At 42.0% G+C, this 27,915-nt stretch overlaps 1 protein-coding gene and 1 long non-coding RNA gene across 4 annotated transcripts in view; one reads left to right on the top strand and one right to left on the bottom strand.

Moving 5' to 3' along the window:
* LOC126395624 (uncharacterized) overlaps positions 1–27,915 on the bottom strand; it is an 80,699-nt gene that overhangs the window by 40,349 nt on the left and 12,435 nt on the right. Inside the window, exons 1-2 of one of the 2 annotated variants that reach the window (XR_007570470.1) lie at positions 17,937–17,992; positions 3,961–4,181 (exon numbers count right to left, since the gene is read on the bottom strand). This is a non-coding gene — a long non-coding RNA (uncharacterized LOC126395624). Of the gene's footprint in view, positions 1–3,960; positions 4,182–17,936; positions 17,993–27,915 lie in introns of those variants that run through there. The other variant, XR_007570471.1, reaches the window with a different exon arrangement.
* On the top strand, positions 17,864–26,870 carry tbx3a (T-box transcription factor 3a). Of its 2 annotated transcripts, none has more exons than XM_050053233.1 (7): positions 17,864–19,005; positions 20,136–20,403; positions 20,897–21,043; positions 21,995–22,071; positions 22,628–22,785; positions 23,282–23,925; positions 25,007–26,870. In XM_050053233.1, exons 1-7 carry the CDS (start codon positions 18,614–18,616, stop codon positions 25,451–25,453), a joined length of 2,133 nt encoding a protein of 710 aa, XP_049909190.1. In that variant the 5' UTR covers positions 17,864–18,613; the 3' UTR covers positions 25,454–26,870. The 2 variants fall into 2 exon arrangements, with proteins under 2 accessions (XP_049909190.1, XP_049909189.1); XM_050053232.1 differs by having other exon boundaries at positions 20,136–20,418.

Raw genomic sequence — 27,915 nt, 5'->3', positions numbered from 1 at the left:
TAGAGATCCATCTGGGGGGGCTGATAGGCAAAGGCGATGCTGTGTGATAGGCCGTGGCACATACACACACTCACCCGGTCACATGTGCTAGCAATAAGTTAGCCTCGCTGCCACTCTGGTCAGACAAACAGATGGAGCTGGGCTGAGACGGGAATATTTCACATTCAAAAAGAAAAAGGAGAGAAAGCCCAAGAAAAGAATAACGTGGTGCTGTTGGGTTTTATCGAGGTACTTCTGCTAATTTGTCCAGCAACACTGTACTTTCATGTCTTATTCTAAGTAACAGATATTCAATTTATAGACATTCTTACAGGTTGCTCAAAAAAAAAAAAATATCACGTAACTTTTTAATGTTGAATGATTATATTTTACCAAACATAAAGAGAGTGTAAAGTATAGTGTTGCACTGCTGCTCTGAGGACATTTTATCTGGGTACTGTTGCTTTCAGTAAAAAACACTGCACTTTGAAGCAGAGGAATACAGTTATTATCTTATTAAACTCTGTTAATTAGTTTTAAATTACATACTGGCATTGTATAATAAATGCATTCTCATTCAAGTGGCAAAATTTGAATAAGATTGAATAAAATGTAAACCTCTTTTAGGAATAAAAACTTCTATTATGGTCATATAATATCAAAACATGTTAATGAACTTATAATATTGCAGTAGTTAATTTATCCTAATATAATTTAGGCATACATTTAATGATCACTGTGTGCAATCAAGTATCATTACCACAGTGCTCACGATTGAAACTCTACTTTAATTTTTGTCTGGTGGAGCACTCCAGTGGATACGTCTAGGTTAATATTTAACTCTCTCTGATATCTTTAAAAAGGGCTGCCTATTAAATCATAATGCTATTTTTATGGACATTAATTATGCTGATTTAAAATTCATTATGCTATTTGACCAAAAAGTGTGTCAGTAAAAGAAGTGTTCTACTTCAGCTAAAGATCACTGCAGCACAATGTTACTTTTTAGTATTCCATTAATATAATGTGGCCTCTCTGTGTTGTCACGTCACATTTATAGAGTTATTTATAGTGTAAAAAGTAAATTAGTAAATGTTTAGCTGCAAATTAAAGAACAATTCTATGTTGTAAGCATTATTTGCAAACTAACATTAGGTGCTTTTCAGTCAAACTCTCTGGCTGGCATAAATAAAGTACTTGCCCTTCTGCTTCTGTCTGACTCTGTCGTCTTTGTTAGACTTGTTGTGTTAAGTGTTAAGAAGGGGATTACTGAGCTGCACTGGTGTTATGCCGGCTGTAAGAGCTTGTTTGTTTGGCTACGTGTTGTGATTATATCACAGTAGATAGTGCCGTGCATTTCAGAGACACTTAGGAGTCATTAGGGATCAGTACACAGAAGTTACAGTGTGTACATTGTTGTGTGACTCACATCTTCGTCATGGAAATATCGCTCCTGGGCATCCGGCAAAGCATGCAGAATACACATGTCAGTGCTCTCCACATTTTGAACCGAAAAGCGAATTATGTCAACAGTGAAGAAATAAGCGTTCATAGATATTAGCATTTCAAAAGAGGAGAAGAAAGAAGTGTGCGATAAGCGAAGGGGTGAGGAGAGGAAGAGGGTGGTGGAGGAGGAGGGGGGGGGTGAATGGAAACGTAAAGATTGCATGGAATGCTCTTGCATGAACTGCAAATGAACCCCTAAACCCCAATCTCCACCTGACAAAATCTGTTCTTTGCCCTGACACACAACCACAAGGAGCTCCCAGCCTGCATGCAGGAATGCCATGTTAAGATCACAATTGCCTCTCTATGGGCTTCAGAAATAAATATTTCCATCCCAGGAGAGGCTGTGGAAATATTATACAATCCAATAATTGAGGATCTTTATACACTCAATATTCTATCAACCTGCTTTCTATTTGGGGGAGAAAAAAGAGGGAATATTTGCAACCATGATATCTGAAACGTACAGTAAGGCCTCACAAGGGAAATGTTTGAAATTAGGGCGTGCTTATTTTGGAAAACAACATGAGGATAAAAATATCAAGAACAAAGACATAAAAATGACTCTTCTGGGGATATTCATCACAATTACATGTTTTTTCAGTCTTAGCCTGAACTTAATGACCCAAACATGCAGCCAAGAGTAGCTGTAACATTTTGTGACGGTCTACCAACATCCAGTTTGACACCTCTCTGGTGTGTAACCGCACTGTTGCCTTTCTGATCTCTCCTCAGCTGTCATCAGTGACACACATCAAATTAAAACTGTGACTAAACTGACGTAATGATAACCGCAGTTGCTCGGTTAGAATGGTATTTAAGCAGCCTAATGCCCTGTTTGTTTTCCAATGTGCTCTCCCAGTGGTGCTCTCAATCCACTGAGGGTGTGTTGAGTGCTGTGATTGGTGTGTTTTTGTCTGTGTGTGTATGTTCAGAGACACTCCCTCTCCTAAACTGGGCAGGTCTTTTTCTGTATGTGTGTGTGTCTGTCTCCCTCCTTCATTCAGTCACTCACTTTCCCTCACTCGTTCTTTTCTTTCCCTTTTTACTTCCCCTCTTAATGTCTGCTTGTTTCCTCCTCCTCCTCCTTCTTTCTTCTCCCCTCTCTCTCCTCCCACTGGGGCTGTATGCATTCCTGCCAGGAGGGGCGGAGGTGTCTGTGATCCGGGCTCGATAAGGACCAGGCCTCCCCTCCATGCTGCCCTCCCTCGTGTTCACCCTCACCCTCACCCCCTCCCTGGGAAAATGGGTGCACCCTCCTCCCTGGCAGGGCACCGGCTCCCCTTTGAGTGTGCTGCCAGCCGTGGCAGCAGAGACTTAACATGATTTGTTTGTCTGCTGCTGCGTGTTTGCACCAAACTGTAGCGCCAGCCCCCATTACTCCTGCCGGAGATCCAGAGGGCTGGTTAACTGGTACAGATCAGGAGTGAGGCTCCTGGAGGCAGGGGGCGGAGGGTTAAAGGGGTGTTAAAGAGGGTGAAGTAGGGAAGGTGGGGGGATGTAGGGAGAGATGAGGGTTAAAATGAGTTTGGAATATGATCCACTGGCTGGAAACGTTCAACATTTCTTGAAAATAAGCCTGGCTGCAATGGGCTGGACTCAGCATATGTGAGATAACAGGAAAACATTTACTCACACACACATAAAACTATGTCACTAATCACTCAGTTTGCAAAGATCGAGGGTTTTCCCGTTCTCTCTCTTTTTTTTCTCCTGGTGTTTTGTAATTGGCTTGCTTCCTGGTGCAGTGGCGGACAGCAGGCACAGCAGCGGCTGCCCAGTCGGCCCATTGATCTTTCATCAGCCCATAGAGTTAAAGCTGAAGGCATGAGGGAGAGGCTGGAGAGGCAGCCCCTCTTTTTATGGCAGCCCGCTGGAGCCTGCCTAGGATTGTTCCCTGTTTCCTCAGATTGTTTTTCATTTAGTCAGGGTGCAGCGCTGTGCCGCTCTGAGGAGGTGAGGTGAAGTGTTGCAGACATTTAGGAGAGCACGTAACAGCTACAGTCTGGGTAGGTGGATACAATGGTATAGCAGGGCTTGTTTGCTGATAACATTTTAGTTTCTGTGCGTGTGTGTGTTTGGGTTTTTCGCTTTAAGTGTGTTACAAGTGGTGTGTGACATCTCTTTGGTTTATTTCTCCATTTTCCAAAGGACGGATTAAATGACCTATAGGCCTACAATTTGGGAGGCGTTTGTGGCCTAATAAGTGATTACTGTAAATACATATAAATGTTTGTTTTAAGTGGAGAGTATATTGAAGAAATCAGCTATTTCTTGCCTAAAAGACTGGCAGTAAACTCAGATGACAAACGGCAGCACCACTAATTTAGTTAGTGGAAGAGATACATTAAACCGTTGCACTTGGTAATATTTCTCCATGGACTCCCCGGCTATTAATCAAAACCATTTTACATTAAGAAAAAGTAGCAAGAGCTCTTAACGCAAATCAAATTTCACTTAAGGGGCTAAAATTACCTTCATCAATTTGCATGAAAGCCATGGTAGTGGTCAAGACATCCATGTGATATCCAATCAGAGGGTCTAATCAGTGTGTGGGTGTGGTCCGTTGTATCCCCAACAGTATTCCATTGATCCGAGCTCCGGCGCTGAGCTGCAGCAGTCGTGCAGGCCCTGAACTTGGTCATCTAACTGATACATGATATTAGGATCCTTCTTCCAGGCAGCTCCACGGGGATCTGGTCAGAGGGAGAGGGAGAAAGAAACAGACTTCAGATCAGCAGATCAATTTTCACTGGACCTTGAATATTTCATGTAGGGAGTCTTGCTGCAGACACACAGATGGGCTAAATAACTGGGCGACAACCATGTCCAGTCACACACGTACACCTGATTGTGCATGCTGGCAAACACAGCCTGATCACACTGGAAATTTGTACTTAATTGTACAAAAATAAACGTCATGTTTTCCATCTGACTTGAACATGCCAAAGGGAGTGGATCAGGATGTCCCCTGAACTTTATCTCCCACACTGAGCAAAAAGAAAGGGTGCTAATACAGACCTTATTATTTATATTAAAACCATAAATTCACTTTAATGCTACAAAAACAAGGTGGTTTCTGTTTGCAGTGTACGACAAGAACATTTCCGTGAGAAGATGTTGCACAGGCACACACACACACACACACACACATTTCACCCTAAGGGCCAGGTTAGGGGAATCATGTCTGGATCATGTTTCTAGTCCCAGCGAACATGTGGTCGATGTAAGGCTGTGATACAGACTATGCCCTGGTCCAAGAAGTGGACACAAAGGATAACATGCTCAAAAAGCTGGTTTCTACGCACAGTAGAAACCAACCTGTGTTCATAAGGGGAAATATGTGTTCATTTTTATATTTTATGTATTCTATTGATGTGTCCTTTGACATTTAATTCCCACTAAATGGTGCAAGATCATAAAATTTTGGAACATAAATGTCAGATAATTATACAGAAAAGCTTAAATTATGCCCTGTGTAAAATGGACAGTAAATCTATCCAGAGTATCAGCAGTAACAATACAATAACCCACACCTGACCCCTAAACCTTCACCCGCAGAAAGGATGTTGTTTCACCGACTGTCTTCAAATACTTTCCTCTCGGAAAGACATCAGTGAAACCAGAGCTTGTCAGACCCTGTATTTGTTTATTAAGTACGCTCTTGGACTGGCGTACTCCCAAGATGGCTGTAACTGAGAGATTTGTTCATGTAGGCATTAGGGCTGGCTATCAGTGGTGAATTATTTATTGAAAAAAATCTTCCCTTCCTTGACGGATGAGAGAATATGTAGGGCTGCTCACTGACTCTGCCATATATTAGAGGAATGATGAAAACATTGTTAAGCGCTGCACACAGTGAATTCAGAAAAAAAAAGGGTCAAAATCTCTATTTCTGGGAAATAATGCCCAAAATATGTGTAGCAAACGTGTCGTTATAGAAGTATAATGACTTGACCTGGAGAAAAATACAATTGTCAGTACTCCTGCTATAGTACATACGTTGTTTACTATTTGAATATCATACAAATACAATTTTATACATATGCATTAAATATTGAAATTAAATTTAAGTCATGTCCTGTGCCTTTCCAAACAGCTCATTATTTCTTAATTCTCCCAAAGCTGCATCAGCCTGTCAGTGCCTCCTTAAAATGTTTGACCGATGTATTTTTAGAAATGCTATCTTCTAGAATAAATATAATAAACTTCACTGTATATATTCTCACTGACAGGGACGTCAGGGATTCCACAGGGAAGACGCAGCGGTTGCAAAACGTGTGCTGATTATTTTGGACCCCCAGCCCCTGTTTTTGGCAACGACAAAATCCAAAACAAAGGGGACACAAGTCACACAAAATTAGACAGCTAGAAATTCAGTTACCATGGATATTTCTCCTTCCAGATTAAAATCACAATGATTTGTTCAAATCGGAATAAATCACATTTGGTCATTTTCTCTGCCCGCTTTATTATGTTAGTTTTTGTAGTCTGCAGCAGTGAAAGAAAGAGAGACAGGCAGAGGGGCCTGGCTATTGTCATTCAATGGCCGAGTCATTTTGGAAATCACCGCTCTCGATTTGCTCCCGCTGCCTCCCTCTCTGTATTCCCTTATGGCTGCACTAGATGGAAGGCTTCCTTTTATAATTTTCCAACTTGCACATAACGCCACCGACCCCCCTCTCTCTCAGAATAACATACACATGTCAAAGGCTGAGCTGAATGTTTGAATGAGTCGATGAAAGAAATAAAAAATGATGAGGGAGAGACTTAACTTTCAAAAAGAAAAAAAAATCTGCAACATCCGGATGCGTTTATATTGATAAAACTATCTAACCCTTATTTAAAATTTCACAACAAAACACAAGTTGGGATCTCTCAGGGTAATTTACCACTAGAGACGTCTATATATTGGTTAGAGCTAAAAGCTGCTCCATTACCAGAGGGGACTAATAATTGTGATCTATGCCTGCTCACTCAGCAAATAATCAATCATGCTTATTTAGTGTGTTTAAACTGGGATTTTGCTTAAACAAACCATTGTCGCACACGTGGAGGGGCACCTTTTAAGCCAGTAGTAATGCTCAAGTGACATTATCTAAAATAAACTATTTTGTGGGCTTTAATGTTAGTTACGACGGCATATGGGGGAGCTTTTGTAAGCTCCAGACCTAATTTGAATAAAATCACTCTGGCCTTGTGACCCGGACTCATCTAAACACCCTCACATTGTCACACAAAGAGCCACTAAAAAGGGGGCCCGTGACCCATTTTGTGTCTTGGCCCATATTTCAAGAATAAAGTATTATTGCTGCTATCAGTGAGTCAGCATCCGCGCTGCAAAAAACACCAGAGATCAGAGGAGAAAAGGGAGCAGCAGTTGAGCAGATTAGCAACACAAGACAAGTGAGCAGACTACAAAACTCTGCGTAAAATCCGAGATATTCATGGAAGGGGCTGAGGATGGGGATGCTGACAGCCTGATGACTTGAGTAATTGCAGACCTGATTCAGAACAACCTGCATGTTAGGACTTTAATTTGCGGGAAATCAGGCAGGATCTCCACACTGCCAGCCTCACACCGAAGGAGATTATTCTCATCAATAGGGCATGAAATTCACTGGCTGACCAATGGACACACTGCTTGCTCTCAGGCCAGCGAAGTGACCACTGAAGTGATGTGCCAGTGTGTGTATGTATATTGTGTATCAGTTTGTATGTGTGTGAGAAAGAGAGGGAGGGAGAGAGAAAGGAGACAATGGTGTGCGTGTGCCTGGGAGAGAAAAATAGAGGTTTCTATTTGGGTTTATTTTTACTCGATGCAACTTAAGCGCTTTATGGGGGAGTTTCTATTTTAACCCTATGTGAAATGACATGAAACAGCCTGTCGCTTTAAATTTTAACTTTTAAATGTGGCCTAGTTCTCATCAAAAGTTAGTCACACCTTTTGTCTTTGTTTTCACACTTGAATCACCATTTTCAAGCATCACACACACATATTTTCACAGCTATTCACCACCGCTATAATGGAACATTTTAGTGTTATGTTTAGAAATAGTTGGGGGAAAGGGATTTAATGAAACCAAGGGATCAGATTTTGTTTCAATATCATGTGCAACACATGTGAAAAAGGTGTTCAGGGTCTTCTGCGGGAAACTTTTGAGATTCAAACACTAAATTTTCTGCATTCTGGTGAATTTTTAGGCAGAAATTTGTTCATTTTTTACAACAATATCTGATGTAAATGTCTTTAATTTCGTCAAAATAAAGGTCCTCTGCTACTTTCATGCACGTTATAAATATTGATGGGGACATGTCCCCTGTGTTCTCCCCGAAATCTACTCCTATGAATGAATCAGTTATGAATCAGAGGCTGAAACTAATAAACCCTACTAACCAATGTGTAAGCTGTTAAAATCTGGCATTCAACAACTTTTTCCTAAATGTGAACAACCCTCACATGATATGACTAAAGCGATGATGTAAGTGAAAGTACAGACATATTAACCTTGTAAGATGGTGCCTAAAAACACTTCAGAGAATGCTGGAGGACGGGACTGCAAATTGAGATCTCCAGGCTGATTACCAAGCAGTAAAGCACTAATGACACTGCTTGTTCTCCTGTGTGATGAATGGATTTCACAAGGTTTGAGCACAGCCCTGTGGATGCACCTTACTTGAGAAAAATGAGAGAAAATTGTACTTTATCGTGTTATAACAGCCAAACATAGTCGTGACAGCAAAGTGACTAATCCTGGAGGTTCACAGCCCTCATCAGTTATGTGAAGCAACAGGTAAAACAGGGGTCAAAAGCAGATGTAGGTCATGTGGAGACATCAGTGCTGGGATGGGACATGTGAGATATTTTAAAGTAAGATTTCTAAATTATCAGAGCTCATATTAAATAAAGATATATTAAACAAGCTGTGTTGTTCCATGTTCAAAAAGCTCTGAGAGGAGGTCTGTGAAGAAATGTGACTCTTCACCTTGTAACAAATGTCCCCCAGCAGCCTCCCAAGAGTCTCTCAAAAGCAGCAGCCGTGACATCAAACGCTCGCCAGCATTTACCGGGAAGTGTCCAGAGTAGTGTGCGTAAATGGCTGGAGAAAAAAAAAGGATGACCAAGCAGAGCCACCCTCGCTGCTGCAACACATGGCTGCTGGGACGCGCCTTGCCTTTAGCGTGGAGTTTGTGCGCCAGGCGCCGAGCAGAATAATCTGTTTACAGTGTGCGCGTTGATGGTCATTTTTTATGATGTTGTTTAATCCACGGTGGTGGAGGGGGAGGAGGAGGGGGAGGAGGAGGAGGCGGGGGTGGGCTGTCTAGCAGAGCCCCAGACAAGCTGGCTCCAGTGGCCATCTCTGTAGGCTATGGGCTTCTCTATTTGAGCAGAGAGACAGGTGTAAATCTCTGCTGCGATCTTTACTCTGCACTCTCAGCGACACTCACCTGAAGGTAAATAAATGGTTTATGGCCAACTAAATGAACCACCTCTCTCTTGTGCACAGAGAGAAAACAGCCCCGGGGGCCGTTGTCATTGTCATGCAGCAGGAAAACACAACATGTATAGCAGTTGCGAATGTTTAAAGTTTAGGAAATACATTTTTATTTAATAAAATGTGATAATATGTGAGCCAAGGGAAAATTAAAACATGCGTAAAAAATAGGAAATAAACTCGTAGGTTATTTTTAGAAGCAATTTCTCTAAGGACACTTATTATAAGCGTTTCTTTTAAATAAAAATATAGTCTAGGGTTACATTTTTACGCAGTTAAACTTAATAAATCAGAGAGTATTAAAGTTTAATTATAATAAACATTGTTAAATAAAGAGATCAGGCACTGAAATGGAATATAAATATCTGGAGACTATACCTGGCTAAGGTGTTTGCATATCTGTGTGAATACTTGCAATTATCCTAAATGTTTTTTGACATTGTCATGCGGCACCCCACGTCACGCAAAGTGTGTGCATGTGTGCATTTGCAGAGAGGGGAGCAAAAGGAGAGGGGCGGCTATTATACCAAAGTTCTGCAAAGTAGGTCTGTGCCACTCTTGATTAGGGACTGTTCCCAAAAGATGGTTGCAGACATGAGATAATGAGGTCCTGTGATAACGCGGGTCTCCTTTAAGTTTTTCCCATGAATCGAGACTGTCGCCAGTCCACAAAACGACACTGTGCATCGGCACCACGCTACTCACTTCTCATTTGTCGAGCACAAAAGCTGATCCACCCCAAATCCGCGCTAACAAACCAGGGGCCGGGAGCAAATCATATAATGTTCAACCGTATTCACTTCCCCACTAATTAACTGGAATCCCACCTTATTCTTAAATACAGTGACCAATTAAACGGCCATGTATGCCAAAGGTCTCAGAGGCCACAGTCGGTCGCCAGGAGCATTTGTGAAGGTCTGCGGCTTCACTATAGGCAATGGATCTTATTAGGTGGGTGACCTCAGCGAGGAAAGGTTACAGACTTTTTCACTGCCCTCGGTTGGAAAACTAAGATGTTTCCTAATCGGATTTTAATTGGTTGGTTGGGTGGTTGGTGCTTGTGTCCTCGCGGTGTGCGCAGTGGGATGATGTTTGGATTTCAGCGCGGATCCACAAAAATGGAAAGTGTGGGAATCGTTTTTCAATCGAAATGAATATTTTAAACTTTTATTTCAATATATAAGGCTTCATATATGCAGGAGACGTAAAATCAACAGGTGTTAACAACTGTAGTTTTTCTATTCATCATTTTACGTGATCAATTTTAACCACTTCACATGGCTGCAAATCTCTCGTCCAAATAGCCTCTTTGTTCCACTTTCCAGCGTCACAACAGGCTAATATAAAGTTATGAATGTGGCCATAACCGCAAATGACCATCAATTCAACACTTAGGCACCAAACAGGGCACAGTCACATTTCTTCCTATAGGCTACCTCATGCAACTGTTGCACACATTCATTGCGTATTCGTGGTTACTGTAGAATCCTATATAAGTTAAGCCAACCAGGTTCAGCTTACGTTCAAATACCCCCCCCCCCCCCCCCCCCCCTCATTACCCCAAAAAGCGTCTTTATGCAAAACATGTGTAGGGACTTCAATAAATGAAAGCACAGCTCCTAACCGCATCCTACTTATTTTGATTTTCATGTGGTTTTCATGTATTGTCCAACTTAGTAAATACGGCCAGTCTCATATTTCAAATGTCACAAGTCTCTGACGACTTGCAATTTGAACATGAAAAAGCAGCAGAGGCAAACAGCTAGTAAAAAAAAAAAAAGAAAGACAGAAAAAAGGTGGAAACTGTCTAACTTGAGTCACATTAAACTCATAATAGATCAAAAGAAAGAAAAAGCTTTTTTTTAAAAAAAAATAATTCCATGACGGCGGATATAGCTCGACGCAGACTATAAGATGTTAGTTTTATGTCAAACCTAATAGACTATTAGACTAACTATATACAGTAGGCTTTTTAATTCACATTTCCCCATAGAAGCCACGCTCATATGGGTGTGCGCCAAGCCAGATAAACCTGTTGACGCACCACACACACACCACAAAGCAAAGAGACAACTTAATCTGCCTTTAATGTAAACACAAAGGCAACTTTAAACAATATTTAAATGATCCTTTTCAAATTGAGTGTCATCCAAAAGAGGAATTTAAGTATTAAATCTGAAAATGTTTCATTTCAGAGTTGCAGAATAGCATTTATAATTGTTTACTTTGCAAACGTGCGCTTGAGAAAACGTTTCCAAAGAAAACAGTTTTCTGCTCATAAAATATAAAATTTTCTGATATTTATATACAAGTAGGCCTTTATTATAATTTTAGAAAAATCTTATTTTTTATGCTGTTGTGATTTAGTAAAGAAATCTCTGCTAAAGAAAGAAAAACAGCTCCAAACAGCTTAAAACAAGGCTCCATACCAGAGGACTTTTACGCAAACATTTACAAGGCATTATGGCTTCAACAGTGAACAGAGGGATCCATCCATCGCGCAGAGAAGCATGTGGGAGATTCAATTGACCGCACTCAACTTTGCCGCCGCTTGAGCTTGCCGCATACACTTCAAATTGTTGTTCTCGCTACTGACAAAACCGTTAATTCACCCAGAAACGGGAGGTCAAGTTTCAGCAGGAGCAGAGAAGAAGGGAAAAAAAGAAAGTAGCCGGCAACTTACAGGAACATTTGTGTCAGACTGCAAAGCTTTTCTACACACAAAGAGCTCTCCTAAAAATATTCAGCGAGCATCATAAACATGTAACACCTGTTGCTTTTATTTATCTGTGTGCTTGAAAAGAAATCAAAAAGGAAGTTTGAGATTTAACAGCGTCGAGACAGGTGAGTGGAGACATTTAAAAATTCATGAATTCACTCAACAAGTGTCTAAAAAAATGTCTTTTTGCCAAAAAAGAAGTGGTGCAAAGGGAGAAATCTGTCAACAAATTTCATAATTGCCATTTTAAAAGGAGTTTTGACATAAATAAAAATCTGCTTACTTATTTTTAAGAGTACAAAATACTGAGCTGGATTTTTTTTATCTAATGTGTGACACAGAGATTTGGAAGAAGAATTTCACTGTTGTATCTGAGCTGACTGAAATCATTATTTAAATCCACACTACATGTTTAACCGCTTCATTTAAAAGTGACACAACATGTAAAAACACATGCTTGTTATTCAAGTACACTGCATGCCGTTTTAATTCTTTGCTTCACCCAGACAGAGTGAAACAAGCACTAGTGGGACGAGGTGCAGCAAAATCCACAATGAGAAAGGGTGGATTATGGGCTCAGGCCTGCACAGCACCTGTGGGGAGTGGCTGGTGAATCTTTCCCCAAATAACCCAGAAAACTCATCCCAGCAGGTCTGCAACAAGGTTGAACAGGAAAAAAAGACAACGGACCACCTGAGGCTCAAAATCCAGGAAGACCTGGCTTACCTTGAGGGGAACTGACACCTAAGTGAGTTTTTACAAGGTCATTTAGGGATGGGGTACTCCAGTTTATGTAGCATAACTGTGCAGCAAAATTCCTCAAGTGCATTTAAAGGAGCTCCCTTAAAGCCACAGTCACAGCTATGATGTGGTATATATCTGCAAGCATAAGCGCCATGCCTGAAACCAACTGATTTCCTATTGAACGTCTATCATCGTACTTAGCGTGGATTTACTTTAAAGATTGCTATTGCACTTGATCCATTTACCTCAATCACCATGCTCGCTAACAAAATGTCTGATTGTGGGGTAGAAAGACATAAAAGACATGTACTCAACCGTCCCGTCAGTGGAAATCAGTGCTGGTTTCTCTTACCCAGCCTTTCAGACTGCATGGCACTTGCTTTTCCGCCTATGGTTTTCCATTTCAAAGCCCTATGTCTCCATGTAAATACCAAAACACAGTAATCCAATCTGACCCCATTGCAAATTTTCCAGAAACTATTGGGGGGTTGTGGGGTTGACATGAGCCACACACTTATCCCACTTAACCTCTAGAGAGAAGCCACCCTAACCCCTTACAGCCCAAGATTCCCTTGGTGGAGGAATGCACCGCTTTATACCGCTCTCCTCTTAAAAGCACTGCGTCTTGAGGTCGGGCTCAATGGCAAAACCTTCTAACTTCGTGAGACTGTAAAGTCAAAGCAGCACAAAGCCGATGCTGGGGAAGCTAAATGGACAGCAGATATCCACATTAGGGCACCTCCCTGCCCACTGCACAGTGCAACCCCAAATTCTTTTTGATTCAAACCCAAAATACTCCCTAACCGATGCCTCTGATGAACGTAGCAGGGACATATTTACACTGTGCTAACTTGATGACAAATAACCTGAGGATCTTTCTGTTTCCCATTTAGCATTGTTTGTTTTTTAGCATGCAAAACTGGTTTCGGTAAGATTCTCAGTGCTCACAATATAAGGGGAGGGGGGGAGATGCTTATCTGCCATGTTGGCGAGTGGTGGCCTGTAAGGCAAGCTAAAGACTTTTGACACATGGTCCACATCTGAGGCATTTACCACGAGCATCTTGATCACACAGCTTGTAGCTGCAGAGAAAGCCTGAAGGCTGTTTATGGGGTTGAGCAGACAAATCTCCTGCATTATGCTCTACAGGTGGTGCATGCCACTGGACTGGTTTGTTCTAATAGTGGTGCGTACAATGTACACGTCGAAAAGCAGCTGTGCAGTCCTTACTCTATTCTACAGCTACAGGTGATAATGAGCATAGCTTGTTTTACGTGAATACGAACCATTAAGCGAGCGTTTAGTGGGCTTCTGGCCAGACAATGCAGTGCAAACTTAGTTATGAACAAAGCATGAAATCCTTTGATTTCTGACCTAAATATGGTTTCACAAACACCTAAATGCATGTGATATTAAAATGCACAGAAGGTTTTAAATCACAATGCAGGTTTAATTTATCATAATGTGTATGGTTTCAATAATATCCTGTGATGTCATAACTGAGACACTGATTACACTGATTACATGTTGATTTATGAACAAATCAGATTGTTTTTCTAAGTCAGGTCTCTCTGTTGTTTAGGGGCCTTTTAGCATTAAATTTAAATAACAGATCAAAAGCCAAACATGCCATTTTTCACCTTTCAGTTACCTCTCCCTTAACTACATGGTAGTTAAGTCAAAATTATGAGCCTGAGTCACCGTTGAACAACCTCAACCAAGGGAGGAAATGTCTCCCCAGCACACTGCCATTTTGCTTGTCAGTCTGTAGTCAATGCGCAGCCATCAATAAACACATCCCCTAATTAACTAAAATTGTTTTTCATCAATACCTATAACTGGCCAGCACAGAAATTGATGAGAGCAAGGGTTGACTTAGCTAAAAATGCCTGACGGGGACAATTCATCGACAGGTAAAGAGTTTATCATTCCTCCTGCCAATTGACTAAAACATTGTGTTTGATTCTAGAAAGTGCATTTTACAATCTGCACCCTTTTGGGCAGATACAGCCTCAATGGATCAATTTTAACCTCACCTAAATCTTGGAGGTAAATGGTTTGCATTTAGAAAGTCATTACGCTGTCAATTGAACGTCTCCCCTCCACTCTGTGTCGGGATGTCCATAATGAAGTTTGGAGTCATTATAGTAGTTGAATATACTAATCTTGTGATGTTTCCTTTCCCTATCATGTCGTGTTAGAGCTGATGACTCTCACCAGACAATCTCCTCCATTCAGGAGCGGTGCCACCAAGTCTGTCCTTGCTTATCATTAACAATCTGCAAATAAACAGGACAGCATACATTACATCACTTGCAGCTCCATGATCAATTCCAGGAATGTCTTTGAAGCTTTGCTTAATGAACCTACACAGTGTGGCTGTTGTGTGCAGTCAGGGCATTGAGGCTTCATAACCTATGACCTTAATGCAGTTTTTCTTCATTGATAATATTGGAGGTTAGCAAAGGAGTATATACGAATATTCAACAGAAACACGGTTGAAATGAATTGTGCTGCAGAGCCACTTGAAAGGAACTGCTTTTCCCCTTCAGTGCTGACATCTTAAAGCACATTCTTCTAGGATACTAATTGCGGAGACAGCACTGCGTGATGCTTTTACGTATCAGAAAAAACACTAGCTTGTCCCCTGTATGGTCAAAAACCAGCCACCCACGTAGAGTGAGATTTTAGAGCCTGTCCAGTCAAATATACTGCCCCTTTTGATTTTGATATGCATGATCTCTGTAGATGTATAAAAGGGAAGCGCTGACAAAGTTGGCTTCATCAATCAGTAGTGTCAGCTCAGACCTTTTTATAGCCTCTTGGAGTCCCTGAGAGCCCTAACCCTGTAAAAGTTTATATAGTGTATTGACCATTCTCTACTTGCTTAGCTAATGAAGCCAGCTTGGCCACAGACACTGAAAGGCTGCCGCCGTGTCAACACTGCTTCCTATTTGATGACACCTTCCACTAAATTGAAATGTGCTGCTAATGGGGGCGAGTGTTTAAAGAAGAATAAGCCACAGTAATTGACACGGGCCTGACCTCACCCACACAAAGAGAAGGATGGAAGGCCCCACGTAGGCTGGTGGAGAGCAGCACCTTCGTCGTTCTGAGGCTTTAAGGTTTGAGTCAGTCAGATGCTGCTGTGGCTTATCAACAGCTATCATGTTTATTTTCTCTAGTCAATCAATAACGCACAACATAACAACAACAAGCCCATATCCTTGTGTATGTCCCCTGGGCGATGTTCTGCATATGCATGAGGACCACTCGACATTACACACATGCACACACACAGGTGTTTTAAAAGACAACACTTCAAGCCATACCTATGCTAAGGAGGGCGCTGTGACAGGTACAACTCATGCTGCAATGAACAAAAAAACACGCATCTCATTTGTGCATGCATGAGCAGTGCTGAATGGAAGTTCAGTTGAAGTTAATGCTGTCAGAGGCTCCCAATGAGCCCTGAGGCATCTATGTCAAGCTCTGAACTTCAAAACTACACTACCACATATACAGGCTTCCATATATTTATAACAACCAGTGTGCAACAAGTACATCACACCTCTTAATGTTTCAGGAGAATACTTTTCTAGCACTTTACAGATGCATCAACTGATGCAAAAGTCTAAACGGAACACGTTGTTAGGATTCAGTATAAGGGCCTGTTGCCTCTTTTCGCTCTGCATGCCCCCCCCCCCCCCCTCAAGGACTTTGAGATCCCCCACCGCCTTGGAGACAGACAATTGACTGAGAATTGATGGTCAATGTTTGTCCAAGGTGNATAAGGGCCTTTGCCTCTTTTCGCTCTGCATGCCCCCCCCCCCCCCCCTCAAGGACTTTGAGATCCCCCACCGCCTTGGAGACAGACAATTGACTGAGAATTGATGGTCAATGTTTGTCCAAGGTGGCTGACTGGCCGCGGCTCTCTAGTTTACTTGTGAATTTGTGGTTAAATAGCGTCCAAAATAGCATTTAGAAAGCACTAGCGTGGATTTGTCAGAGGCGCACATCTCTTTAGACGCTGTGCAAGTGAAGCAACATAAGTGCGCCGAACAGTGAGTCAGTGCGTGCTTATATTTGGCGTTTTAGCTGAGTATTAAGTCCATAAGCTGTATTCTTATACACGGCTTAACCGTAAATGATGCGACTGATAGTAATCCTGACCTGTAAGCTGCAATATTATAATGGATATAGAAGAAAAAGATTATGGCAACTGCATTCTGTTTCACACAATAGAAAAAACATTTGCTCAGATAGAATTAAGAATCAAATGATCAGTGCCACCCAAGTGCAGCCTGTGCAAGTGTCACTATGAAGACTACATCTGAATATTTTCCCAGAGACAGTTGTGCCGGGAAAGCGTGCTATATTTAACAGAATTGATTGGTATCATTCAAAACACAGAAGCTTTGATACAAGACTTGATCCACGCACCAGTGAACGCATCCTCACTGACTGCTGCTGCCCTTGTGTGCGCGCAAACTTGTGGCTCTAACTCTTATAAAATGCTGTTTCAAGTCAAAAATGAAAATATCCACATGGGCTGAGGGCGCACACATCCCGGAGGCATCATCAGCTCCTCGTGTTTCATCGATATAAGATGCATTTCTTTTAAATACACAGATTCATAACTGAGTTCACATACACAGAGTCAAATGCAGATTTAAGCTGGAGTGGGAAAATAAGAGCAAATAGCGGAGTGTCTGAATATCGATGGCAATGTCAGAAAAATAATGATCTCTGCATCCACACAGAGCCTAACAAACAAAATAAAATCAATATAAATATAATAATCAACAATTATTGAGGGCTTCCAGCGGCAGCATAACATTGTATTAAACATTACATGAACTTATCATGGAGCGCCTCATCCCGTCACCGCTCATATTTTCCTGATTTCAAAAGAGGATGTTACAGGAAATGTTGGCTACTCGGCTTTTTTTCGGCGCTGTTAAATCTCTGGAAACTCACAACACCGCGACATGAACACTGTTAAATGATAGAATAAATGTATTTGTGGATATATAAAATAGTGCTCGTAATAATCAATGCGTAAAACTACTGCTGCGCTGTGGGACAGAGGAGGAAGTCAACAGCCCGAGCAGATCACAACATCTCGCCGACAAAGCGAGCCGGTTTCCCGGCTTGGCTTGTCTGCTCTCTCCCCTTCGCTGGGTCTCACAGACCGACCGACAGCGCAACTTCTATAACGATGTTGACATATTCACACAACACTGACTGAGGCAGGGTGGTGTTTCACGGCAAAGCCCTTTTGAGTTTCCAAACACCTTTTTATAAGTCTGAAGTCTGTCCCCTCCACCCGACCTGTTAAAACCACGCCTACGCAGCCACACAATTGGTCCGAAAGCGTCAAAGAGCCAATCAAACGGAGCGCTGCTACTCGTAACATGCAACACATCCATACAGTATGAAGCCCTATGGGCCACAGAGGCGCTAGGAAAATCACGGAGCTGGGACCTTACCACCTCTCTCTCTCTCTCTGGCCGTCAGCGGACTCCTTTCTCTGCACACGTCTTTCTCTGAAATGTGTGTGTGCGTGAAAGAGAGAGGAGGAATAAAGTGTGTGTGTGCGTGTGAGGGTGCATGTCCGGAGCAAGTAAAGGCAGGGGGATTATTCGGCGCTATCGAAATATTTCAACACGTCGCCCTCGCTGCAGGACTGAAGCCAATAAGAAGGAACGCATTTTAACAGGAATGCCGATATTGTAAACAGCAGCAGAGGAGAAAGAATGCACTGCAGTCAATTAAGTGACTCACCCAAGTTGGTTTAATTCGGCTAATGTCCGCAAGCCAGCGAGACACAGAAAGGTGTCCGATGCGCGTCAAGCTCTGAAGAAAAACGGTCTCGCAGCACTTTTGAAGAATAATGGAGAGCATTTTTACATTTCTCTTTCCAGACTTTTGATCACAACGCAGCAGACGACTGAAGAGACTCCCCGGCAACTCGTGAAAAATAAGTGGATGCTTATTTCTGCAGAGCTGAAGGAGGAATTTCCAAAGCTTTCCAACTTCTGATCCTTTTTTCTTTTCCCGTTTTCTATTTTGCCTCGATTTGCTCCTCTTGTTACGCAGGCTACACTGCTGGCACAAATACTGTTTCACATCCAACCAGTCGTCTATAGTTGTTGCCTGCACTTGGATGAACTTCCTGATGAGAGACCCAGTCATACAGGGATCAAGTATGGCATATCATCCGTTTATACCTCACCGGGGTCCGGAATTTGCCATGAGTGCAATGCTGGGTCACCAGCCTCCTTTCTTCCCGGCTCTGGCGCTCCCTCCCAGCGGCTCCCTCTCTCTGCCGGGCGCCCTGGGAAAGCCGATCATGGACCAGCTGATGGGAGCCGCGGAGACCGGCCTCCACTTCTCTTCGCTGGGGCACCAGGCTGCTGCCGCCCACCTCAGGCCTCTCAAGACTCTGGAGCCTGAAGAGGAGGTTGAAGACGACCCTAAAGTTCACCTGGAAGCCAAGGAGCTTTGGGAACTCTTCCACAAGAGAGGCACCGAGATGGTGATCACCAAATCCGGAAGGTGAAACTAATTTTTGCCTGTGTGTGTGTGTGTGTGTGTGTGTGTGTGTGTGTTCATCCCCAAAATGTAATATTATCTCACATGCAGACGCCTGTTGTGTTCACTGACAACTTATGATGAAGGGATTTGTTATTTTACACAGATACAATATAAATATACATATAGATATTTATACTTAGCCATATCTTTACAACTCCTCTGCATTTTTAATGCAACGTCTTCTATTAGTCTAATGGGTATTAATTCAACTTAGACTGCAGCATAGATGTCTCACAATTGTCATGCAAATGTGGCATTTATCACACGACAATATGTTGCCACTACAAAATAAAAACATGACCCCAAATGAATATATAGATATATATTTCTAGCCTGATAGAATAACTGAGACAAAGCTGCGAGTGTATGTGTGTGCAAACTGAGGTCTCTGGTAAACTGCACACGTCTATTAACAAGTCTTTAATGATGAGAAATAAGTTGTGATATTAGCTATTAAAAATAATATTAATAAAAAGGGCTTATAGCTGCTGTATTGTTAATATTAATCCCCCAGTTACAGTAGCGTTCACGGGTCTATAGCTACACATTTCCCCATACAGACATTTGGCTTGCTTATGATCATGTTGTTAATTTTAATGACAAAACTTTACATGGAGGTAATATTCCAATGAAATGTCAACTTTGTGATGACGGATATTGTAGTCAGAGCTCCACACTCTCAGTGACAGTATACAAAGATGGCTGCTGTATCGTGTGTGTGTGGGTGGGTGGGTGTGTGTGTGTACGTGTGAGTGTGTGTAGGCCTTCCGAGGCATTAAAAATCAAGACACTATTCAAACAGCGTTGACGTGTTGTCTTATCAGGGATACAGTAGAAGAAGAATATATTTATTTTTGTACTCAGCTTCTTCTTCGTGGGACTGTATTTTGGCTCTGTATCTGTAGCTGATAAATTACAAACAGGCGATAGGCAACATAATATAAGTTATCAAACTGATGAAAATAAAATGAAAAGCATGTATTTATGTCTATGTAAAAAAAAAAAAAAAAATCCAAATATTTTTGAATATTTTAAGCATATTTTTATTTGCCACCACACGAGTGCTTATCATCTGTTTCCCTCTGTCACAGGCGGATGTTCCCCCCGTTCAAAGTGAGGTGCACTGGTCTGGACAAAAAGGCCAAATATATTCTCTTGATGGATATTGTTGCAGCCGACGACTGCAGGTACAAATTTCATAACTCCCGCTGGATGGTGGCGGGGAAGGCCGACCCCGAAATGCCAAAGAGGATGTACATTCACCCGGACAGTCCGGCTACTGGTGAACAGTGGATGTCAAAAGTCGTCAATTTTCACAAACTCAAGCTGACGAATAACATCTCCGACAAGCATGGATTTGTAAGTTCAACTAATGTATGTCAATTTTCCTATTTATCAACTTACCATTTTAGTAGAGAAATGTTGATGATTTTATTTGGAATTTAATTTTGTTTTATTGTGTTCTGTGGAGAACGACCTGAGTAAGATGGCACATCATTTTAAAAACACAAAAACATTTTAAAGAAATTTTAAAAATTGCATTATGTTGTGATAATCTTATTTTGTTGAATTATAATAATTATTAAGCAGGGTAAAAATAAGTCTGTATGTGGACATCCCTGTATCTATAACCAGCTTTATTTAATGTATTTAATATTGCACCATAAATCATTCCCATTATGTTTTTAAATTATTTGCAATTTTTAAAGCACAGTATTTTTTTTACAAGACTGATACAAGATGATGTGACTTCTAATTTCAAGTTATTTTAAAAAAGTGATGTAATGTGAGGATATATTCTGATGCTAATGTAACTCCCATCGTAATGTTTTGGTGCTTGTGTGTGTTGCAGACCATACTTAACTCGATGCACAAATATCAGCCTCGGTTTCACATTGTGAGGGCCAACGATATTCTCAAACTCCCGTACAGTACCTTCAGGACTTACGTTTTTCCTGAAACGGATTTCATTGCCGTGACTGCTTATCAGAATGACAAGGTAAGCACAATAATTGCTCACAGGCTTAAAAGGTGATATACTCTGAATATTTTACTCAAATGCAGCTTGTGTGTGTCCCATGGCCTTGTCAGACGCGCTCTCCTCGGCGTTTTTCATGCTCTGCACCATTTTGTTGTCATAAAATATGAAAGACGTCATATTTGTTGGAGCCTGTGAGAGTGCAGGATCGTAGTTGGGGGGGGGGGGGTGATGCTGCGACTAAGTGTCACATTCACCAGCCTGTGGTAGGAAAGTAATAATTCTGAGGAATGTTATATACAGGTTGTCTTCCTTTTATTTAATCACGTGGAAAGGATTTGGCATGGACCCAGACTGTGTGTGTGTGTGTGTGTGTGTGTGTGTGTGTGTGTGTGTGTGTGTGTGTGTGTGTGTGTGAAACTAAAAAGGGTTGGGGGTTGAGAAATGAGGAAAAAGAAGAGGGGCAACATTGTGCGGTTGAATGGAGAAAAAGAAAGAAAGAGGGGGGGAAAGCATTTTTTGGGTTGTGTCAGACTGTGCTGCGTGGTAACATTTTATTCTCTGTGAGACATAAAAATAATGAAAATCATCCCCTCGACTCTTTGATATTGTTGGGAAACCATGGCACCCTCCCCCGCCTCCCATGTGCAGTGGTAACACTGCCGGAAGTGGAGTGGGAGTAAAGTTTTGCAAAAGTTTACACAAAAAAGCAGCATGTTTCACTCTGATGGGAAAAACGTGCCAATATAAGGACTCCTGCTCTTTGTGCGTGCGTTTGTACCCGCGTATTTATGTGCTTTTATCTGTAAAAACAAATACAGTCTCAATGTTTTGTGAACTTGCAGAAATTTGAAATTAGCCCCAGCTTTGGGCTTTACTTGCAACTATAAAAGATGCATTATATAAGAACAACATAGCATTGGAAGGGAAATTTCAGTCGCTAATATTTACGAACGATTTTAATCTTTTCAGATAACCCAACTGAAAATCGACCATAATCCATTTGCCAAAGGATTCCGTGACACGGGCAATGGCAGACGGGAAAAGAGGTAAGACAAGGGAGGGGACGTGCATTGCAAAAAACACCTCAGATGTCTTTACATTTATGCACGGAGGCAGACAGTGATCTCGGTGGATTAAGCCCACGTCAAAGCTTCCTCATTAACCCGCAGGGAGTGTGGCTCTTCACAGTTTCTAACCAAATAGCTTAATAGGCTATATGGAGTTCACTATAATTCTTATAACGCTGGTGGCAACAGAAACTGGAGCAGGAATGCAGCTGTTTCCATTGCCATCTTCACTTTGTAATTCATATTCAATTATACATTTATCCTAAATTGTTTAATGCGTAAAATTACATTGTGCTCACATTGAGAAGGAGCTTTGTGACATGACAGGATTGATAAATATGCAGGCCTACTAAAGCAGTGACACTGTAATAGATTTCGTATCCTCACCTGCGGCGAAGGTGAGTCAGACCTATAGTCAGGAGCTTTATTATTTCAGTCTGAATGAGCTTCCAACACCACTCATCGCGCCGCTGATATTGTTTCTGACCTGAGAGCTGTGATCACCGCCTGTAATAACCTGGGTACTTGTGCACAGGAAACAGCTGGCCCTGCAATCCATGCGTTCATACGAGGAGCAGCAGAAAAAGGAGAACGGCGCGTCAGACGACTCCTCTGGAGAGCAGGCTCCCTTTAAGTGCTTCGGCCAGGCCTCGTCCCCTGCCGTGTCTACCGCGGGCCCCCCACACCTGAAAGGTAAGCTGACAGACCCCACAAGTCAGTCACGGCCCCGATCGCAAGTCGTGTGTAAAGTCGTAAAATGTCTATTGTGGCAAGAATTTTTACGAGGTAACGTGTTGAAGAAGAGTTTACATTAGGGATGTTCAGCAGCGCGTGCACAGTCCTCTGTACTGACCGGCTTATTCAGGTGAACAGTAAACCATCATGGAAACATGTTTACTCATTGGTGCAACAATAAGTCTACTCCAAAAGGGAACTGGTTGATCTGCAAGATAAATAAAAATATAAACTAATGGCATGAGCACGCATCCAAATATTATTGGAAAATTAACACTATAGATCACATTGGTCACCAATGCGCAAACCTGCAGTGCAAATATATGTCCTTTAGGCCTTTTTTATTCCACATGTGAGAGCCGGCTGCCATATGGCTGATAATGTGAGCTATTGTTTTCATGATTCACCGATGTGCAGAAAGGCAACTGATATTCTACTCCTCCTCCTCTGGCAGATTTCTGTGACAGCGATGAGGACAGCGACGATGAGAGCAAAGATGGACACATCAAAGATGGTCCGGACTCCAGCAAGATTACAACAACCACGAAGGATGGGAAGGATCACGATGGGAGCCCAGCTAAGGGTCATCCCTTTAGTAACACTGACTCTGCCAGCAGGACGCGCGACAGCGGAGCCAGGACTGAGAAAAGTCAGGCAGACTCGCGGCAGAGCCCCATCACCGTCATCTCCAGCACCACCCGCTCTGGAGAAGACCTCAAGAGCCCGAGCCTGGACCAGCCCAAATCGGACGAGTGCAGGTCGATAAGCAAAGACAGTTTCATGCCTTTGACTGTTCAGACTGACAGCCCGCACACAGCCCACGGTCACTTGCATAATTTTGGATTTCCAACGGGCCTAACAGGACAACAGTTTTTCAATCACCTTGGGAGCGCGCACCCGTTTCTCTTGCACCCCAGCCAGTTCAACATGGGAGGTGCATTCTCAAACATGGCCGCGGGCATGGGGCCACTATTGGCAGCTGTGTCCACGGGAGGGGTGAGCACCATGGACACGACTAGCATGGCATCGCCTTCGCAAAGCTTGACGGGAGCGCCAGGCTTGCCATTTCATCTGCAGCAACATGTCTTGGCATCACAGGTAAAACCTGTTTTCTCGGGCCTATAGGCCTATACTGTCAGCCTCGAGTGAGGGAAGCACATGTTGGGGTGTAATGTACAACAGGCTGCAGGCCTTAGAGGCCCATGCCAGATTTAATATGTCAGATATTGAAATGTCGTTAATGATCTTGCTATCGTGTTCAGGTGTGTGTTTTTAAGCATAACTGTGAGAAAGGGAGTGTGTGTGCGTCTATTTATTTTGCTTTAATGCCAAGTTGGCTAATACTCAATTTTTAGTTGAGCAATTACAATTTTACTGAGTATGCCGCGTTTTCTCACCCTTCTCTTTCTCTTGGCGCTGTTTTATAGATATCAACTATCATTCATTAAGAAAACAGATTTGAAAGACACACACTGCCACAGCTGGAGGTGTTGGGCAATCTTTTTGATTTCAGCTCATTAAGTCTGTTTTGGAGCTACAATGGCGTGTATTAAAATGCCTCAGAGAGACATTACGCTTTAATAGACAACAAAGTTGTCTTTTTTGCCATTTATTGTCAGTGTTAGCTGCAGCTTCTCCCGCTTGATTGCAGCATCAGACATCAGGAATTTTTATTTGCATTACAAATTTTTTTGAATGGGCACCAAAGCTGTTTACATGCTGGGTGGTGAAGCTGCTGCACAATATTTTTGTTAGGACTAGATTTGTGATAACCTGTGTGAATGGAAGCACTGAAGGCACGACACACTCACTGTGCGTTTCCAAGGTTTGTTGTCTATAAGCTAAGTGCCAAACAGCGTCATCAGCAGTGTAACAATCCATTACAGTACCAACATGAGCATGTATGAAAGAAATCTTGGAGGAGAGTGACAGTACAGCACAAGAACTGCCCGAAGCTGGTCACTTTAAATCACTATTTCCACGCTTTGTTCCACGAGTTTAATCCAAAACATGCAGCAGTCTGGTGAAAGAGTTTATCATCATACATTTCCCCTTGATTTTCTTCCTTCTCTTTATTTGCTTTGGCACATTTTTTTTGCTATTATAGTACACAGAAGTGTATGAACTGTCTATAACATCAGCCTCGTGGCTCACACTCAGTTTCTCCATTTCTCCACAGGGCCTTGCCATGTCTCCGTTTGGCAGTTTGTTCCCCTATCCGTACACGTACATGGCAGCAGCCGCGGCAGCCTCCTCTGCTGCCTCCTCGGCGGTGCACCGGCACCCTTTCCTGAACGCAGTGCGCCCCCGACTCAGGTACAGCCCTTACTCCCTCCCCATGACGGTACCGGACAGCACGCTGCTCACCACCGCCATGCCCTCCATGGCCGGCAGCGGGGCCGAGCTGAAAGGAGACGGCATTGTCCCAGCCAGCCCCGTGTCTGGTGTCACCCTGGATTCCACATCGGAGGTGACCAGTCACTCGTCCACCATATCCTCCGGCTCGGTTTCCATGTCCCCCAAAACTTGCACGGAGAAGGACGCCGCCAATGAGCTGCAGAGCATCCAGCGCCTGGTCAGCGGACTGGACTCAAATCAGGACAGGCCACGGAGCGGGTCCCCCTAGGGATTTCTTTTTTTTAATTTTTTTTTTTATACACACACCACCTGCTTCTCGTTTCGTTGTTGTCATGAAAAGTGAAAAGTGTTGACGGTGATGAAGACATTAACAGTAGGAGGACGCTCTCGTAGATAACATGCAGGTTTTAAAAATAAAAAAAGACAAATAAAAAAGTTGGACGTTTTAGTTTCTGAAATGCACTTTGGTTAATACACATCTGATATGTATATTTTTCTTTTATTTTTTCCTTTTTTGTTAAATTAAACAACACTTTTTATCCTGTCATTTGAATACCATACAAGTATTGAAACTGAAAAAGTTGGCATGGGTGTGACTTACAGATTTAGGAGAAGTTGCTGCTGTGTCCTGTCTCCTAACTTTATTGTACACGAGGAGAAAATGTGTTTTAATATGCACTCTGAATTGATTTGACTTATTTGAATTCACTACCGTTTAACCTACCTTATAAAGACTGCTGTATTTTGTTGTACACTAATAATTGATCGATTGGCCAAATGTTGCATGCCCCCCTGAAAAAAAACCTAACGAATGTTATTTTAACACTAAAAATTTAAACAAAAAGCATAAAAAAAATATTTAGTTTGGAATATAATTAACAACATTCCCTTTGCTTAAGTTTCTTTTTAATTAGGTGAACAATTTTTAAGACAAATTTGTTTTTCTTCATGCCTTTTTGAAATCAGAACAGGCCTAATGACATGACTGGTGCTGCGGGCCCAAGCATGCGGAATATAGCCCAAATGTCACACAGGCAAAGGGAAGCAGACATTTAAATATTAAAACAAAAAGAATGAAAGGTAGTATTGATTAAAAGGTGTACATAGGGATATATAAAATATTTATGTAATTATTTCATATTGTTATTGCGTGTAAATACAACGGAGTAGTTTGTTTCTAGGGATCTGTTCTTAATTTATTGTCGATATACCTGTGTAAAGATAGTTTGTGGGCTATTATCCTTTTGTTGCCATCTGCATTTATACCCCTCTTAAAAATATGGACTTAATTCCTCCCCAAATATCCACTGAGCTAGTTATTCACACTCATGTGCCATTGTATTTTCATTTGTTGTCCCTGTGTGTGAAGTGCTACTGTTTAAAAACGAATGAAAAAGCGACAACGCACTGCACCAATGGCTTGGAATAAAAAAAAATATAAAAAAATATACATATTCTTTTGAGAAGAGCAAAAGAAGTGTCGTTGAAGTGTGACAAAAGTGGACTATTTTTTTTCTGTTATTAAAATACTTTGCGAAACTGATCGTACAAGTGCCGCATAATCGAAAATATGAAGGTTTCTTTTGTGTTTCTTAAATTGTCAATGGGTTATGTATTGGAGTTTTGTCTAGTTTACAACATCGACATCGTGTTCTTGAAAGTTTCAATAAAATATTGAAATGCCATTTTATTAGTGTGTGTCCCTCGCTTTTACGCATTGTGGAGGAGAAGTGCGGGAACTGTCACCTTTACGCATTTAAATGAGTTTATTGAAGGCTGGCTTTGTATGAGACATCCTGACATCTTGTAAAAAATGGTTTAGGAAAGTTTTACTCCACTTCTGTAGACCCGTGGAGATATATGCCCACGTTGCGTTCAAAGACCATCTCAGCTTCACGGATCATACCTGGGATTCCTACCTGGACGAGGGGCCGTGCACTATAATTTAGCGTCTTTACACCGAAGTCTGGCGTCGGTGTAAAGGAGCATTTACAGCTACAGTTTTTGTCATGATAATGGAAATGAAAAAATGAATTTCATTTGGAATTTATTTCTTAAAAATAAATCACATACAAGTAGCAATCTGGCCTGTATATAATCTGAGGTGAGTTGTTTGGTGACATGCGCTTATCACACTGACCAAATAGTAATTTGAGGTCACCAAAAAGTGATAGCCCCCTCCGTTCACGCAAGCAGCGGTATATCTTTACAAGTTTTGCTGCAGAGTGACAGCACGCGGACCCAAATGAATCGTGACATGTCTGCATCTCCTGCTGAAGAAGTATTGCGTGAAGCCTACAAAGACTATGAAATCCCTTGATTACCCTCCTCTATTGCACCTCCAGTCAGGAGTTTATCAACACCATATCTTTATTTGTATATTGTCTGGTTAATGTGTAGCGAGCCTGGCGCTGGAGAATAGGTGTAAACATGACACAAGCTGTCTCAATTGGTCTGTCTTATTGCTCACCTGGCGCCCTCGACGAGCATATCTTCCATTTTATTGCATGGAAGGCGACAATGCGTCTGTAATCAGACCGAGACACGACGCCCCCAAGCGGCTACAGCGCTGGTTTATTTAAGTGCACAGCACAACAAACCAAAGGACACAACCTGGGTGAGATTTCACTGAGGAGTCATTGATAAAGACTGTCTCTGCTGGTCAGACAGCTACTGTAAATTCTTTTAATGTGCGGTACTTAATAGCTACTAAAACATAATCAGTATGTG

This window comes from Epinephelus moara, chromosome 9 (genome assembly GCF_006386435.1).
Source record: "Epinephelus moara isolate mb chromosome 9, YSFRI_EMoa_1.0, whole genome shotgun sequence".
Taxonomy (NCBI): domain Eukaryota; kingdom Metazoa; phylum Chordata; class Actinopteri; order Perciformes; family Serranidae; genus Epinephelus; species Epinephelus moara.
This window is presented reverse-complemented; position numbering and strand designations above follow the sequence as displayed.

What these genes read in the sequence shown, in the direction of transcription:
- tbx3a (XM_050053232.1), top strand. Translation starts at nt 18,614, where the DNA reads ATGAACTTCCTGATGAGAGACCCAGTCATACAGGGATCAAGTATGGCA. An exon ending in AATGGCAGACGGGAAAAGAG is followed by an intron (nt 22,072 to 22,627) that starts GTAAGACAAGGG and finishes ACTTGTGCACAG; the next exon opens with GAAACAGCTGGCCCTGCAAT. An exon ending in AACATGTCTTGGCATCACAG is followed by an intron (nt 23,926 to 25,006) that starts GTAAAACCTGTT and finishes ATTTCTCCACAG; the next exon opens with GGCCTTGCCATGTCTCCGTT.